This window comes from Hetaerina americana, unplaced genomic scaffold (genome assembly GCF_022747635.1).
Source record: "Hetaerina americana unplaced genomic scaffold, ioHetAmer1.1.p SCAF_39, whole genome shotgun sequence".
NCBI lineage: Eukaryota > Metazoa > Arthropoda > Insecta > Odonata > Calopterygidae > Hetaerina > Hetaerina americana.
The window spans coordinates 1,583,958-1,602,741 of record NW_027286974.1 but is presented as its reverse complement, the minus strand read 5'-3'; the positions used below and the strand labels follow the sequence as shown (position 1 = coordinate 1,602,741).

Sequence of the window (18,784 nt, the reverse complement as noted above, 5' to 3'; positions counted from 1 at the left end):
AACAATTCTCTTATTCCATCTTAGGGGAAATCACGAAATACGCCTTACACTCCAATGGCTGCCAAATCCTAACTAACCTTTAAATCAGTCTGAAATTTGTTACACCATCATTTGATAGATGGCAGCACATGCTGATAACATAAACTTCCCTCAGGAATGCCCCTTTGTTGTCAAACACAGGTACTTATTGAACTGCCCTCGTATATTGCATTGTCTACATATACGTGGAATAAAAAATTTCTCCTTCATAATATATCAATTTATATATTTACTCAAACAATATACAAGACATAGTTTTCTGTTGATATTGATGTGTACAATATTATCACAATTGAGCCAGCTCCACAGGGAATTGTAAACATGTTCCTTGAGTTTTAAATCAAACAAAGAAAAATAAATAAATATGAATCGATCATTTTTACAATTAAGTAACAACTTATTTAAATTATGAGTGCATTAATCAACGCACAGCGTTCTAGCACACTTCAATTATATAATTCACCTCAGCGCTCTTTGAGAGATGGACGTGAATGTTTGGTGTTGGCACTTCAGTTGGTTATTACATTAACGGTCGATAATGAAAGAAACCCACACGATTTTATTAATTTCTCCGGGAAGAATAGGTTTATTTATTTATGTACTCGTACCTATGCTTCAAATTCTTCGCAAAATACTCTTCTCCTCCCATTGCATCAACAATGCACTTGCGGTGATGGGAACTTCAGTTGCATTGTTCATTTTGACTTGCTATTGTATAAAGAAAAGGCGAGTTACTTTTGTGTCACACGGGGCGGCCAGATCTGGGGAATACGGTGGCTACGGCATCATTAATCTCTTGTTTTTGCCTCAAAACTTCAAGTACGCAAGTGACGATGGGTAAGCAAAAGCGTTGCAATTGCGCAAAAGCCATTTTTTGTTCTTTCACACAAATCCGGGATTTTGCGTGGCGGATTGCTTCACGCAAATTGCGCATAACTTGCAGGTGATGTTCCTTATATACTGTTCTACCCCGTGGTGAGAACTCACGATGCACCACGCCCCTGCAATCGAAGAAACCTGTGAGCAAAACTTTGTATTGCAGAGACCATTCAGGACTGTTTTGTCAAGGTGTGCTTCTACAACGGTTGTGTTTGTGATGGAATGCCTTTTGAGAACATAACTCTGATCTATACCTCAAATTTGTCCGCTATGCGTCAGCATATGACTTTTCAGATATCTTCTCATGGTGAACGTTTTGGAACAGACATCGCACTCGTGAGGCTTTGCCCCGCTATGCGTCAGCATGTGACCGTCAAGGTTATCCTTCCGAGTGAACGCCCTCGGACAAAGCTCGCACTTGTGAGGTCTTTGATCGTTATGTATCGACATGTGAGCCTCGAGGTGTTTCTTCAGATTAAAACCTTTCCCACACACCTCGCATTTGTACGGACGGACGCCAGTGTGGAAGAGGATGTGATCTCTCAAATGTTGTTTCAACGTGAAGGACTTTGCGCAAATCTCACATTTATGCGGCTTCTCTCCAGTGTGTGTCAACATGTGTCCGTCTAGGTGAGCCTTGCGTTTGAAACCTTTTGAACAAATCTCGCACTTGAGCGGGAGGTCACTCGTGTGCGTCCACATGTGTCCGTCGAGATTAGCTTTGCTCTTGAACGCTTTGGAGCAAATTTTGCACTGATGCGGTCTTTCGTCCGTGTGCGTCGACATGTGTATTCGGAGGTTGCTCTGACAAGTGAACTGTCTCGAGCAGTGGTGACATTGGTGCTTCTTTTTCGATGAGTGCGCTGACGTGACGTGTCGATTGAGGTCCCGTTTGCAACCGAACGTTTCGGGGCAAATGCCGCACCTGTGGTGATTTGCCTTCTTCACTGGGCGAACCAGCGTCACGTTAGATTTGACAATGTCCTCTTGCGCAAATGCCTCGTTGGAAGTTAGGTATGTGCGCAGGAGACTCACTCCGCTGTCCTTCCCTGCGTTGTCTTGTCCTTTGGCACCATCTGAAATAGTTAGATCATGCAAAGGATTTAGTTCTATGACTAACAGCTTCTTGATCTTCAGGTTCATCATTATTGACACGCCAAACATATTCATTTACTTAAACAGATATATAGATATAAGGAAAAGAGATAGAAACACACATAAAGGACAAACAAAGTAGAGGTGGGGAAGGTGGAATCAAGCAGATCACAAATGTAAAAATATTTTCTTGACTGGGACTTGAACTCCGGATCTTTCCACCTTCCATTGGGTCGTTGCTCTTAACCACTTGAGCTATCGAGGAAATGTTATTTAAATTAAGATCTGTGGATCTAATATGTTGCCAAGTGCCCTGATTCTTTAGCCAAGAGATGGTGCTAGGGGGCTGTTTCACCCACCAAAAGAGAAATAGACAACACATAAGAGGAAAGGAGATTAGGTTAGCAATCATACAACATCATACAGGAAAGGAACAGTGCGTTTCGTGGCACGCATAGCCAGAAGAAAGAGATAACCACATTGTCCAAACACACATTCAAACACAAAGTCCTGCCAAATGGCAAACAAATACTCATTTTACATAGAAATAGATATAAGGTAAAGGGATAGGAACACACATAAAGGATGAACACAGTACAGCTGGGGAAGGTGGAATCAAGCAGATCACAAGTGTAAAAATATTTCCTTGACTGGGACTTGAACTCCGGATCTCTCGAGTTGCCAGGCCAATGCTTTAACCACTTGAGCTATCAAGGAAACATAATTAACACTGAATCATGCTTAAGTTTATGCAACTAAGTACTCCAATTTTTTGGCCAAGAGATGGCATTAGGGAGCTATTTCGCCCACCAAAGGAGAAATAGACAACACACAAGAGGAAAGGACAGTAGGGAAAGCAATGAAACAACATCATAAAGGATAGGAACAGTCCGTTTCATGGCACGCATAGCCAGAAGAAAGAGATGATCCACGTTGGCCAAATACACATTCAAACACGAAATACCGCCAAACGGCGAATAAATACTCATATATACAGAAATAGATATAAGGAAAAGGGATAGGAACACGTATAAAGGACGAACACAGGAAAGTATGTAACGAAGGTGGAATTAAGCAGATCACGAATGCAAAAATAATTCATAGACCGGGTTTTGAACTCCAGATTTTTCCAATTGCTGGGCGGAGGCTTTTCACCACTTGAGCTATCCAGGAAACGTAATTTATACTGAGATCTGCGGAGGATGGGTTTATGCAACCAAGAGCCCCAATTATTTGGCCAAGAGATGGCGTTGGGGAGCTCTTTCACCCACAATAGGAGGAAATAGACAACACACACAAGAGGAAAGGATAGTAGTAAAGGAATCATACAACATCATAAAGGATAGGAACAGTGCGTTTCGTGGCACGCATAGCCAGAAGAAGAGACGGTATTGGCCAATATACACATTCAAACACAAAAACCAATCAAATATTCATTCAAATTCATAAATGCATATATTCATTTATTTTTAACTTCATAAAAGCCTTCAAGACTTTCAATTTAGTTCAATGATAAAGGTACTTAAAAAACCATAAACACAGTAATTAACCCGAAGATCGGTTTAGTAGGTGATGGTAGAGATCACCCAGTACTAAGCCCTATACGGCGTGTGAAATTCACACATCAGGGTAATAAGGGGGGCCAGTTCCTTTCCCTGTGCCGGTTATGGTTTGTCAGGAAGATCTGTTATCCAAAAAATGACTTTAGCTTTGGTGGAGCTGCAGGTGCCCAGAGTGCCTTGCCCGGGAATCGAACCCGGGACCCTCTGATCAGCAGTCCAACGCTCTCTACCTACTGGACTACCGCGACCCACAAAGGTACTTAATTAAACAATTTTGTTCAACATTTCCTTGGGTCTACCTCGGTATAACTTCCTTTTTTAAACAGTTTTAATGCATATCATTAATGCCTCGTGTTATAACCATGCATGACACTGTTTAGGGTGAAGCATTTTATGTTTCTTTTAACATTAATAGGGTGGCTTACGATTAAACATCCATGAATACTTTGCAGAGGAAGTAATTCCAGGCCCTTGAATATTGGCAGGGGTGTGGAATCATATATGGTTTCCCGGAGACAATTCTCATTGCCCTATTTTTGCAGTTTAAATACATTCCATTATAAGCAAGAATGGGCCAAGATGGGAATACTATAGATAACATAAGAACAGAATTTGCCACGAGAGATATCACACTGCACTGTTTCAGTAGTTGCACACATGGACGTCTGTTAGACAAGTATGGAGCCTAACTTTTTTTGCGGAACCTGATGGATTAGAAGCAAGTAGGGTTGTGTCAGCCAACCTAGAACCTTAACGCCCATGCGCAAATTTTATCTAGTCAGCAGATAGTAGCAGTTTGCTGCTAATGAACATTTGAGTGAGGTACAAGACATGTTCAAAAAGTAAGGTGACTTTTCAAATTTGGCGGGCAACATACCAGGGTGATTCGAAAAGCATCTCCTATTTTTATTATCATGGAAAATCAAATTTATTCTCTCAACTTTGCATACCTCTTTGGAAAGGTTGAGCATTTGGTTATATTTCTACATAGTCGCCTTGACGTTCAATCACTTTTTGCATCTCCTTGTAAGCAGCTTTTCAATACCGCCATCGTACCTTTCTCCCGCTGCGTCACACAAAGCCAACTGCACAAACGACTGCTTCTTGCACTTCCTCGTCTGACTTGAATTTCTGTCCTCCAAAGGTGTTCTTTTGAGAGTGGGAAACAAGTGGTAGTTGCTGGGGGGGCAACGTTCTCCGGGCTGTAAGGAGGGTGGTCGATGATATATCCCATCGGCCGAATTCATTGAGTAAGGGGGTGGTCATCGTTTGATTTGAAGACATGTGGACGTGCATTGTATTATGATATGCAAACACACTCCTCCTTTAAGTGAGGAGAGACACCTTGTTGTAACTGATTGACCTCTGACACACAATACTCAGCAGCACGGAGAAGTAGCCACTTTCTCTCTCTCTTCATTCATTCTAAGACCTTCCTTTATCTAAATAAAGGGTCAATTCCCTCTGGTTATATCGCAATATCTTGTCAATTGGAGCCACCTGTCAATTGACATCTGGTCAATTGGTCATCGTTTGATTTGAAGACATGTGGCGAAGCCAACTGACGACTGCTTCTCCGATATAATAAATTCATCCTGCCATTTAGCGTGGGAGTGTATGGTGAGAAGTGTATTATGGACATCAAATGGACGTGCATCGGAAGTGGTGCTGGGAGTTTGTCTGATGTCTGGGAAAACGTCCTACCATGAGCAGGGGTGGATGGGGCGGCCGTCGGAGTTTGCCATTGGAATATCAACAACGGTGGCTCCAATTGACGAGATATTGCGATATAACAGGAGGGAATTGACCCTTTATTTAGATGAAGGAAGGCCTTAGAATGAATGAAGAGAGAGAGAAAGTGGCTACTTCTCCGTGCTGCTGAGTATTGTGTGTCAGAGGTCAATCAGTTACAACAAGGTGTCTCTCCTCACTTAAAGGAGGAGTGTGTTTGCATATCATAATACAATGCACGTCCACATGTCTTCATATCAAACGATGACCACCCCCTTACTCAATGGATTCGGCCGATGGGATATATCATCGACCACCCTCCTTACAGCCCAGAGGACCTTGCCCCCCCAGCAACTACCACTTGTTTCCCACTCTCAAAAGAACACCTTTGGAGGACAGAAATTCAAGTCAGACGAGGAAGTGCAAGAAGCAGTCGTTTGTGCAGTTGGCTTTGTGTGACGCAGCGGGAGAAAGGTACGATGGCGGTATTGAAAAGCTGCTTACAAGGAGATGCAAAATGTGATTGATCGCCAAGGCGACTGTGTAGAAATGTAACCAAATGCTCAACCTTTCCAAAGAGGTATGCAAAGTTGAGAGAATAAATTTGATTTTCCATGATAATAAAAATAGAAGACCTTACATTTCGAATCGCCCTCCTACATTCGATTTTCCATTCTGTTGTTTTCTAGTGTTGTCGTACATGTCCCAAACATTTTTTACAGTTTAAACAATATAGCAAAATTAGTTTGTTACTGACAGATGTAAATGTTAGGCATGTTTTGGTCTGCTCGGCAATTTTCTACTATAAAAAAATTGATCAAAGATTTTGCATCAAATTTCTGTGTAAAAAATGGAATTGAGGGCTCCAAGGCACTTGAAATGTTGAGAGTGCCATACGGTGAGTCTGCTCTGAGTAAAAAAAGGTATTTATAAATGGTACAAGCTCTTCCAAGTTGGACGAGAAGATGCCAATGACAAACCTTGATCTGGGCGCCCAAGAAAGTCAACGAGAGATGAAAACATTGAAGAAGTGAAGTAAATTGTATTCAAATATCGTCGAATCACTATTAGAGAAATTGCTGAGGATGTTGGCATATCGGTTGGCTCGTGCCATGCAATTATATTGGATGTTTTGGGCCTGAGACGTGTGTAGGCAAAGCTTGTTCTGAAACTGCTTAATTTTGACCAGTAGAGCCATCGCATGAGCATCGCTCAGGAGCTGTTGGATGAAGGCAACGATGATCCTGATTTGCTCAAAAGGACCATAACTGGTGATGAATCATGGGTATGTGGTTACGACATCAAAACCAAAGCTCAATTGTCCCAATGGAAGAACGTAGGAGAATCAAGACCGTAAAAGCATGCCAAGTCCCATCCAATGTCAAGGTTTTCCTCGCTATTTTCTTCAATTACCCTGGCGTAGTACATCAGGAGTACTTACCACAAGATCGTACGGTCAACAAAGAGTGTATCTGTACATTGCTTCCTTTCCCTCAAAGATGTACGAACGAATTGAGCAATGATACTGCCTCATGTTTAGTCAAAAGATAAATGATTCGCACAAAGGAAAAGTTAAAACTGAGCAAAGTTAACAGCCCTCGTTACCTAGCAACTGCGACGATACCTCTCCCAGGCATCCTTCCTCCCGAGGAACGTCAACGTCTAACTCTTCCTTAATGTCCACTTCCTCGTTGAAGGAAAAGGGCAACTGTCCATCTTCAGGAGGGCCCTGGAAAATCAAAGACAAATGTTAAGTACCAACAACATTACCCACGTAGAGCATACCCATTCAAAACATCCGGGTAACATCCCACCAACATTCATAACTACAATTTTAAACAAAGATAAAGGAAGAATGAGGCGTACAAATGAAAAATACAAACGTACTCTAAAAACTAATGCACACATGCTGGTAGAGTGCAAATAAAAACAAATAGCACATTTGGGGCAAAAGTAAAATTCATAAATTTCAAATTCATATATTTAATAGGTCAACATAATCACCGTTAAGGTTAACATATTAAATTATTTCTGAAGAATAATGTCATCAATTTTATATATATATATATATATATATATATATATATATATATATATATATATATATATATATATATATATATATATATATATATATACATTCAAACACGAAATCCCGCCAAACGGCGAATAAATACTCATATATACAGAAACATATATAAGGAAAAGGGATAGGAACACGTATAAAGGACGAACACAATAGAGGTGGGGAAGGCGGAATCGAACGGATCACAAGAGTAAAAATATCTCCTCAACCGGGACTCGAACACCGGATCTTTCCACTTGCCGGGCGGATGCTCTTAACCGATTCGATTCCGCCTTCCCCACCTCTATTGTGTTCGTCCTTTATACATGTTCCTATCCCTTTTCCTTATATATGTTTCTGTATATATGAGTATTTTTTACATATATATATATATATATATATATCATTATATATATATTTTATATATATATATATCATTATATATATATTTTATATATATATATATATACATACATACATATACACATACATACGAGGGTCATCCGGAAGGTAGTACCCGTTCGTGCCGCATGAAGTGCTGACGACGCGAGTAGCCGCTGGACGAGGTCAGATAGCTTCAGTGGCTTGTCTGCCTTCTCTGAGCCAAGTTGCGTGACGCTAGCATTGCCTGTGTTGTTTCTGTGATTGTTTACAATGTTTAAAAAAATTGAGAACGCCGCCAGTTGTGAAGTGAGGGCAGTGATTAAATTCCTCAATGCAAGAAACGTTCGCCCATGTGATATTCATCGCCAATTAAAGGAGGTGTATGGAGACAATGTAATGGACGAGTCGTCTGTTCGGCGGTGGTGTCGCAACTTCAACATGGGGAGGGGGAACACACACGACGATGAGCGTTCGGGGAGACCGTCTGTCATTACAGACCAACTGGTGAGCTCAGTTGACGAATTCGTGAGGAACGATCGGCGCGTCACAATTGATGACATCTGTGAGCATTTTCCCAATGTTTCTCGAACAATTGTTCATGAAATTGTTAAACACCATCTGCATTATGCAAAAATTTGTGCAAGATGGGTCCCTCGCGTATCTCAATGAGCTCGCGGCGAAGGACTATGCAGCAGGAATACAGAAACTTGTCACACGTTATGACAAATGCCTTAATTTGCTTGGAGATTATGTTGAGAAGTAGTTTAAAGTATCCTCTTTCAAATAAAATTTTTTATGTTTGTTAATATTTACTTTTGTGTCTTTATTTCACGAACGGGTACTACTTTCCGGATGACCCTCGTACATATACACATACATACATATACACATACATACATATACACATACATACATATACACATACATACATATACACATACATACATATACACATACATACGAGGGTCATCCGGAATCCGATCCCACATTCATCAAAAGGATCATTACTGGAGACGAGACGTGGGTTTATGAGTACGACACGCAATCCAGACATCAGGCAAGTGAATGGCGTTCACCAAATGAGCCGAGACCAAAAAAACCACGTCGTTTTCAGTCAAAAAAGAAGGCAATGCTGACGGTTTTCATGGATTACAACGGTGTAGTGCATCATGAATTTTTGCCAGAAGGCCAGACAGTAAACAAAGAGTATTATTTGGGCGTTATGAGACGTTTGCGTGAAGCAATTCGCCGAAAGAGACCAGAAATGTGGGCAGAAAACTCGTGGATTTTGCACCATGATAACGCACCGTCGCACAGTGCTATCATTATTCGTAATTTTTTGACGAAAAATGCAACAAATACCATCCAACAGCCACCGAATTCACCTGATTTGGCTCCCTGTGACTTCTTTCTGTTCAATCGAGTTAAAAAACCATTACGGGGAACGCGTTTTAGCAGCCGAGAGGAAGTAATGGAAAAATCGCAGGAAGCACTGATGGACATACCGAAAACCGAATATAAAAAATGTTTCGAGGATTGGATCAAGCGCTGGCATAAGTGTGTTGCAGTCGATGGGGATTACTTTGAAGGGGACAATATAGATTTAGATGAATAAACTTGTATTTTTAATTTTCTGAATAAATTCCGGGAAATTTTTGATCAAGGTAGTATATATATATATATATATATATATATATATATATATATATATATATATATATATATATATATATATATATAATATAATTGATGACATTATTCTTCAATTATGTATATATATATATATATATATATATATATATATGTTTAGCTTAGCCTTTTTCTTTCTAGAAAATCGCATAACCCTTGTTTTATTAATATTGATTCTCATCCCATACCTGTCGCACTGAATTTCCAATTCACTCAGCAATGCTTGCAGCCCCTTGGCTGACTGACAAACTAAAGCTTGGTCATCAGCAAACCTGACTCATTTTAAATGAATTCCCCGCCCACTTTCATTCCTACCTCCCCCAGACTACAACCTTGACGTGGTGGAAGGGCTTGTGCGTTCCGATGACCCCTAGAGCTGTGCTGGCGGGAGTAATAATAATTGCTCCTGGTAGGGTCACCCATGCCAGATAGGTCGAAGGTTAGGAGCCAGACGAAAGGTAGTCCACGCAGCGTCTGTTCCTCAGTGAGGCGGCTGGCGTCTGACCCCACTGGGGCGGCCAGTAAGTGATGGTGTCACGTTAAAAACACTATTGAGGAAGGCAACGAGAAACCACCTCAATTATCATTCCCAAGACTAACATGATGGACTATACAGAAAGAGTAGAGAGTAGGGCAAATGATTACTTAGGGGATGATCAGTTTGGGTTTAGGAAGGGGAGGGTAGCTACGAGGATAGGCTGAATACTAACGCAACATGACCTTTAGACCACGAAACAAAACCAAATGGCAAGATAGGGTTAAAATTATACATTTTTAACAAGTACAATTCTTAACTTTCTAAATCACATTTATTTTACAACATAGTCGCCGTCATTTTGGCTAAAACATATCTCCCTATGTGTAATAAGATTATCCCTTCCATCACTGAAAAACTCTTCTGACTTTCCTCAAATCAACTTGAGTTATCGACAGCTGTGCCTTCACCTCATTGTCCGAGGTGTAATGATTACCCTTTGAGGTGTCTTTTTGAGTCGAGAGGAAAAAAATTAAGGAGGAGGGTGTTGGAATTGGTTCAATGTCTTAGGTTTCTCAGAGTCTTTCCAGTTGTGTGGTTGAGGTGTATGTACAAGCATTATGTTGTCATGTTGCAAGATTATTATTGACGACTGATTATTGACCCGATACATGCCACCAGACCAGGAGTGCTACTGAAGGTTATTTTGTTGGTGGTCTACAAACATGTGTTTGCATTAGTTTTTAATATACACTGGATGATAATGAAACAACCGCAAACCTGCAAGCATGCGTGTTGAGGGTGAGAATGTTACTTCCACATGCCACCAGACCAGGAGTGATTCTTAATGTCATTTTGTTGGTGGTCTACAAGCATGCGTGTGCATTAGTTTTTAAAATACACTGGATGATAATGAAACAACCTCTAACCTGTGCATGCGTGTTGAGGGTGGGAATGTTACTTCCACATGCCACCAGACCAGGAGTGTTTCTGAAGGTTATTTTGTTGGTGGTCTACAAGCATATGTGTGCATTAGTTTTTAAAATACACTGGATGATAATGAAACAACCTCAAACCTGCAAGCATGCTTGTTGATGGGGGAATGTTACTTCCACGTGCCCAGACTAGGAGTGCTTCTGAAGGTTTTATAGGGGATGATGAACAGTTTATGATTTCAGGATGGTGAGAGTTGCACGCAATGTGATACCATTGCAGTAATGAGGTCACTAATTAAGAGAAAAGAACATGGAGTACAATCAGGGGACATATTTGCCTGTTTAGTACATTTTTGAAAAAGCATTTCATGGAGTTAATTGGGAAAAACTAATGAGTATATTGCAGGAAATAGGAATAGGTTGGGATAGGGTGTACTAATCCTTATCACCTACAATATGTAGATATGTCAATCAGACTACTATTAGGCACGAGTGGGAAATGGAGGGCCCGGATATTGGCAGTGTTCGGAAGAGGAGTATGGCATGGGGTGTCCATTATCAACTGTGCTATTCAATAGGTGTAACCAAGGTGCATTCCGGAAGTAATGCAATTGAATTTCCCGCAACACTCCTATTGGTCGGAGTGGGATTGAACCACTGGGAGTAGGTGGGGAGGACATTAAGTTTGGCACAAAACCAGTCTCAGTGCTCTCCAAGCTGCAGAAGAGGCAGGACATTGGTTATTGTGAACCTTAGTCTTCTGACAGTGTCACAAAAGGCCAACCAAGCGGAAATATCAAGAGAACTTTTGCTACTTATTGAAAATTAACCTGGTTATTTGGACAACACCATCACTGGTGATGGTGACCTGGGTTTTAATGAATATGACCCAGAAACTACACGCCATAGCTCTCTGGGTGGCACACTGGCAAGTCCCCTGAGCCCAAAAAAGGATAAGAATGAGCAAATCGAAAGTGAAAACAATGCTCAATGTCTTTTCCGACGGCATAGGAGTGATCCATAGGGAGTTTGTTCCTAAAAGACATACAGTAAACGCTGCCTACTACATGGATATTCTGGAAAGACTCCAAAAAAGGGTCTACAGGATGAGAGAAGACATCTCCAATACCTCGAAACTCCAACAAGACAACTTGCCTTGCCACAATGCGCTACAAGTCCTCAAATTCCTTGCCAAGCACCAGGATAGGCCAATGCTGCCCCACCCCCACTATCTATAGTCCTGACGTCACCCCCTAACTAGCCTTTAAGCCAACTTGAACCTTGTGAGGAGGGCAGAGCAGAGTCCCCCCTTAAGTATACCTCATGAATCATTTAGTCAAGTCTCCTCTCATCAGAGATTTTTTTTTTCAGTTTAGCACAAAACTTAATCGTGTAATGTTGCTAGATTGTTGATTCTATTTTCTCCATGGCATGGTCGGCACACAATAACTGACACCCCGCCGTTTTCACAGCTGGGAGAGCACTGAGACTGGTTTTGCGGCATAGCTTACAGTTTCTCCCACCTACTAAAAGTGACTTGATTCCACTCCATTCAATTGGAATGGCATGGGATATGTGATTGCATTACTTATGGAATACACCCTGTATATAGATGGGAGAACGTTCAAAGCAGACTCACCCCTGCGTCTTATCGGTCGAGGGTATTATGGTTATAAACTTGACCCCGTATACAAAAGCTGGGAGACAAAAAGCGACGCACCTAAAAGTGGTAGGACTGATTTTTTTACAATAATTTTATGTACGATATACTTACATCGACTTAATAATCTTCAAAGTATGCTCCTTGAGCTGCTACACACTTAGTATAACGTTGCTCCCATTCCCCCCTGTACGCCAGCTGGAAATTTTCTTTGGGGATGCTGTTGATGACCCTCATCAAAGCCTCTTCAACGGCCTTTATCGAGTCAAAACGTCATCCCTTGAGCTGTCTTTTCATCAGGGAGAAGGAGAAGAAGTCCGGTGGTGCCAGATTGGGAGAATACGGCGGGTGCGGCAACGCCGTATTTGGCCAGGAGCTGTCTGACGACGAGCGCACCATGGCAGAATTTTCGGCACCATCTTGGCGCACACCTTGCGCATGGCCAAATCCTGTGAAATAATGCGTTGGACGTGGGATGCAGACAGACCCAACTGGTCTGCAATTTCTTCACTGGTTAAGCGTCGGTCTGTGTTCAGCAGTGTCCTCACTCTGTCCACATTTGTGTCGGTTCTTGCCGTCCGGAGCGATGGTCGTCTTCAACGAGCTCCCTACCCTCTTTAAACAACTTGTGCCACTCAAATACTGTGGAACGGCTTAAGGCAGTGTCCCCATAAGCCTGCTTGATCATATCGAGGGTCTCAGTTGCCGTCTTCCCGAGTTTCGCACAAAACTTCACGGAATAACGTTGCTCTAAATTCAGATTCATTTTGTTTTTTGACGCGGACAAAAAACTTGCTTCACTAAAAACGGTGTCCTCACTCAACGACAGCCCGCAGGTGACTGATGTTCGTGTCGGTCTGTTGCTAAGAGCCCCCTCCAACTCACCCTGCCAGGCAGACCCCCTTCCACTGCTCCGTTCGCACCAGGGAAAATCAGTCCTACCACTTTTGGGTGAGACCCTGTAGTTTATATTAAGTGATCTTTGCCCAATCAGTCTGAGAAAATTGAAATGTTCATTACATCTGTCGATGATAACACTGCTCTGAGCCAGAAGAGAATATTGGATCAAAAGTGTAGATTGATAATTATGCTCCTGAAATGAATATATGCACTCACCAAATGGCTTGAATCTTCATTGTCCGACCAATGATTATCACCTTCGTGCATTGATGTGACCATTGATGAGCCAGTATCAATTTCCGGAGCAACATAGCATCCACTGGTAGTGTCAATTTCTTCTTTGACAACGATCATGTCATCTCGGACATCCACCGCACTGCCGTCAACAGCGTCACTGGCGATGGTCTCGTCTTCAATCTCTTTCTTGATCTCACCAGGGAACTAATTCAAAGCGTATAAACAATATGATTTAATAATTGTATATGATAAACATTTCAAAATAAGTGATTTAGGGAAACAGATCTTGAAGGCCAAACTTTTTCATGTAATTCTAGCAAGAAAACAATTTGAATGTCAACCATTTCACAAAAAAATAACACTTATGGCTACAGGCATTTAACCCTCTTAGTGCGGTGGGGATTCCAGGGGTACTTAGTGAGAAGTGCAAAGGGTAATTTAAGAAAATGTATCACCTTAGGGAAAAAAAACATTATGAAGTTATTTGTTTAGATATCCATGTGCAGTTTTTTTATTTTAAAATAAAATATTATAGTTACTAATGCTGTAATACATACACATCATCTGAAAAATAAATGTAATTTTTACAGTATTATAAATTTGAAGAATATATTTTTAGCAATAATATTTCGATTTTTAGACACAAAACTAATATTTTTATATTCAATAAAACTACCATACTTAAATGTAAAGAAAGAATCAAAAAGACATGTAGAAAATATTATAAATAAATAAAGAAAAACCAGTGAATTGCAAATTTTTTTGTCGGCCTCTGCATAGTTCGAATTTGTTGAAAAGGCTGATCTCACCGAGTCAATTTGGGACTCTTCCCCTTTCCTTGAGACTGCGGCAATGTACTTACAATCAAAAGGCAGAAAAATACAAAGTTCTAACTCACAGAGAACTGCTGACAATGTAAATCAATACACAGGGCGCAAATGATTAGATAGGATGGACGGCAAGAGAAACCAAAATGATTACAAATCAGTGCTCTCATTTCCATCGTATAAACAAAGTCTGAATAAGCAGTTATATAGCAACACCATGACACCATAACACATTCAAGAGATGATATAGATGAAAACAAATTAGTAGCCTTTCAGTGGCTTTTCATAGTGGAAAGACAACTGAGAAAAAACGAGCAGACAATTAGGCTGAGCTTCCCGACATGTACAAAACTGAATGTAAAATTATAGTAAGAATTATACTTTTTTAAAAGCATTTAAAATTGCTAATAAAAAATTAAAAAATGTGTTAATTAATTGTATGGAGTTCACCCTATCGATAGCACAAAAACCATAAATTATTAAAAACCATAAGTTACAGCGATTTAAACAATAGCCTACGCAAAAGCCAATATATAGGCCTGCCGCTCTAAGAGGGTTAAATTGCATGCATCTCCCATTCATTCAATGGAATAAACATTATTAAATGATGGTTTACCATTTCAGTGTAGGTTTTTAAAAGGACAGAGCCATTGAAACCTATTGCATTTCTTAACCATGCCTAAGAAAAAAACCATTAACTTTCAAGACACTATAATAATAATAATAATATTAACTTGCAAAATAGAATTGGTTATGACTGCAATGGATAACGGCTCAATTAACTCACCTGAATATTCACTTCATTGCAATTGTTAACGGCCATCAAATTCACTCCATGGGAGGGTGAATAAGGGTTCTTCATCTCAACCGATGCTGTTCCCACGGATTGTACAACAGATTCCACGGTACTACTCAATGCCCAAACTTTGTCCGATGTACCATCAACTATATGCTCTCCAGGACTCTTATTGTCTTGGGTCAGGAGATCACTCACCTCCTTATAAACAATAAAAACAGTAATCAACACATAAGGTCCGTTTGGTTGGTGATGGTAGCATTCACCCAATACTAAGTCCTTTATGGCATTATGTTAAATTCACCCATTACGGTGGACCCCATAAAGAAGTACAAGGGAATCGAACCCAACCCTACTGTTCGGTAGTGTGAAAATGTCAAATAAGAATGGATATTGAATGATTTGAATAATTTTGTGCATAGATATGACACGGACGTAAAGAAAGGATCTCTAGAAACCGCTCGCATTTTCTTTGATATTGAGCGCGGTTATGTGCGGCGCGGGAACATGGTCATTGAAGGCGCAAAATGATTGAAAGCAGTTTGGGAAAGGTGAAATGAACAGTAAGGTAAACAAAATTACTTTTCCAAGCTTACATACTCGAACAGTTCACATTTTTGTAACAATTCATAATGCCTGTGATTGATAACAAAGTTATGAAATACGGGAATGAATTGTACAGCATATAAATCAACACAGATGCAACGAAATATATTCTTTTTGGGCAAGATATGATTTTGTTACACACATCGTTCAAATTAATGGATACAACTGACCTCTTGTCGAATAGTTAACCAGTCTTTCGTCACAGGATTGCACCCCCTTTGGATACGGTTATAGAAGACAAACAGACACTCTGCACATCGATGCTTAAATAGCCGGAATTCCGTAAGCTTCTCCATGCAGGTCGAACAAACCAACCAGGGATAATTTGCATCCTCCACAACCTAATTAAATATATCAAAAACAGATATTAACATCAGAATGTGCTAATCTCCTCGTCTACTTATCACTATACTTTCCCCAATACCTTACGCATTTTATGAATTGCTTATAAATTACACCGAACATCTTGAAAACATATTTTAGAAAGGACATCACACATACAACTCACTTTTACATTTATCAAATCCTCTATAGTCTTTTCCAGCATAAATTCCGATTTATTATTCTTATCGAAAATGTTTATCAGAAGCCCACCACTGTTTAAACACAATCTGCATACCACAAAATCAATTTTATCACACATTATGAACGTTTTAGATTACGCCGGATGATTTACCGGACAATATAACGTTAAATATATAGATATCTGTCAAAAATTACGTGAAATAGTTCGATTACTAACACAACAGAACATCGCAAGTGCTACGACAACTTGCGATTGGCATTTCATTCTTCTTGTTTTCTCTTCAACACAGCAGTTCATGGGCAACAGCAGAAGGGTCGATAAAAATGACCGACTCATTTGGAGGGAGAGGATCACAATTCCGCACATTACACAAGTAGACGAATTCCACCCGGTGAATCACGTCTAATCCAGTAATAAAGTAAATAAATATCGGAATCAGTGTTTTTGTAGATACATTTGAGCAGGACGGAGTGTCACAAGTATCCTTAAAACTGTAAATGACATCGGACAAAAATGAAACAATTCGTTAATTTTCCGTTCATTATTTTCAAAGATCCAAGTCAAAAGAGTCGCAATGGTTACGATGGAAGAATAACTATTAATTTAAAGATGTAGTGGCTGTCATGGCTGTACAGTAATATGGATGTATTCTTAACTATACCGTGCTTCTATTCCATTCAGTTATACGATGGGAATATGTTTCAAAAAGACCCAAGTCTGTAACTTTCTTCTCTCGAAAACGGCTCTTTACAGTGATTAATCCGATTGTCATCGATGTCACCGATTTGTCAGTTCTTGTTGAATTTGTTTGACACCTTAGGGACCTGTAAGATTGATTTCCATTTCAGGAGTATTCAGGTGAAAGCAATTGTGTATGATTCAACGGAAGAGCTTAAAATATTTGTTAATTAGTTTAATGTGAATTACAGAATCCGTACTTAACTCGTCACAACGGTACAATGAGTCGGTGTCGTGTATTTCTTGCCCCTGTTAGTTTGTTTGCGATTGCGGAATTTCCTTTTCATGTACGCAATAGTCCTAACTAATATTCGAATCAGGAAATAGTTTACGGGAATTGGTAATTGGTGCAAACGGAAACGATCATAATACGTCCATTGTCACCATTTATTACATTGATGACATTTAGAGAACTGGAGTTAGAAATGAGTTAACACACTCCATTTAAGTTAGAATTGAGGATGATCAAGCTTTAGTTAGTCAGTCAGCCAAAGGGTTACAAGTATTGCTGAATGCATTAGATAATCAGTGTGCTAGATCTAGGATGAAAATCAATGTAAACAAAACAAAAATTTCATGGTTCTCAGGAAATATGGAGACTTAAACGTTAAAATAGGAGGCAAACACTACAGTAGGTAGAACAGTTGTGTTTTGGAATGTGACGCGTGTTGGGGAGTAAGAAGGGGAATAATTATGGTAATCAATGATTAGATCCACGTATCATTTGAACATTTGAAAATAAAGTGAACAGGTACGAAGGTTTAGAATTTTGATGCATTAAAAAACCGTTTTAGGTGTTTAGGTTAAAAAATAAGGTTAGTGGAAGCTTCATTAAATGTGAATTGAGTTTAGACCATATAGAGATTTGCTTCACCGGATAAGATATTTTTCACCGGGAGAAATTCGTATACACATATAAACAGTAACTGTGATAACTTCTGAACAAATGAGTCGTTCATTTTTATTGACCCTCCTGCTGTTGCTCATGAACTGTTGTTACGAAGAAAAAGTAAGAAGAATGAAATGCCACACCAATCAGTCGTAAACCTTCTGCTGTTGTGCTAATAATTTATTAAATACGTTTTCACGTAATATGAGAAATATATCATAACAGTTAAAGTTGTATTGTCTATTCAACTCTCCGGCATAACTCAAAACGCTCAGAATGTGTGAAAAATTCGACTATGTAGTGTGCAGATTGTGTTTAAACAGTGGTGGACCTTTAGTAAATATTTTCGATGAGAATACTCAGTCGGAATTTATGTTGGAAAAGACTATAGAGGATTTAATAAATGTAAAAGTAAGTTGTGTTTTTGGTGTCATTTTTTAAAATTATGAATGTTATAGCTCTTCTGTGCATTTAATCGTTAATTGGTGTATATATTTCTTACGGAATATACGGCTAAAGTAATGTCGAGCATTATGTTGAAATCTTTTGTTTTTACGATATGTTAATAGGTTGTGGAGGACGCAAATTACCCCTGGTTGGTGTGTTCTGCCTGCATGGAGAAGCTTACGGAATTCCGACTGTTTAAACATCGCTGTGCCGAGTGTCTGTTTGTCTTCTATAATCGCATCCAAAAGGGATGGAATCCTGCGATGAAAGTTAGGATAACCAATCGTCAGGAGGTTAGTTGTCT

The 18,784-nt window shown here is 39.8% G+C and overlaps 1 protein-coding gene across 1 annotated transcript; it reads right to left on the bottom strand.

Moving 5' to 3' along the window:
• Positions 1–339: 339 nt before the first annotated feature.
• Positions 340–16,610, bottom strand: LOC139691714 (zinc finger protein 100-like). Its single transcript, XM_071589566.1, has 6 exons — positions 16,389–16,610; positions 16,051–16,221; positions 15,266–15,475; positions 13,631–13,855; positions 6,912–7,035; positions 340–1,994 (listed from the first exon to the last, which is right to left on the bottom strand). Exons 1-6 carry the CDS (start codon positions 16,521–16,523, stop codon positions 1,174–1,176), a joined length of 1,686 nt encoding a protein of 561 aa, XP_071445667.1. The 5' UTR covers positions 16,524–16,610; the 3' UTR covers positions 340–1,173.
• Between the last annotated feature and the right edge of the window lie 2,174 nt (positions 16,611–18,784).

What these genes read in the sequence shown, in the direction of transcription:
- LOC139691714 (XM_071589566.1), bottom strand. Translation starts at nt 16,523, where the DNA reads ATGTGTGATAAAATTGATTTTGTGGTATGCAGATTGTGTTTAAACAGT. An exon ending in GGTTAACTATTCGACAAGAG is followed by an intron (nt 15,476 to 16,050) that starts GTCAGTTGTATC and finishes ATTGTTTATAAG; the next exon opens with GAGGTGAGTGATCTCCTGAC. An exon ending in ATGAAGATTCAAGCCATTTG is followed by an intron (nt 7,036 to 13,630) that starts GTGAGTGCATAT and finishes TTGATTTTCCAG; the next exon opens with GGCCCTCCTGAAGATGGACA.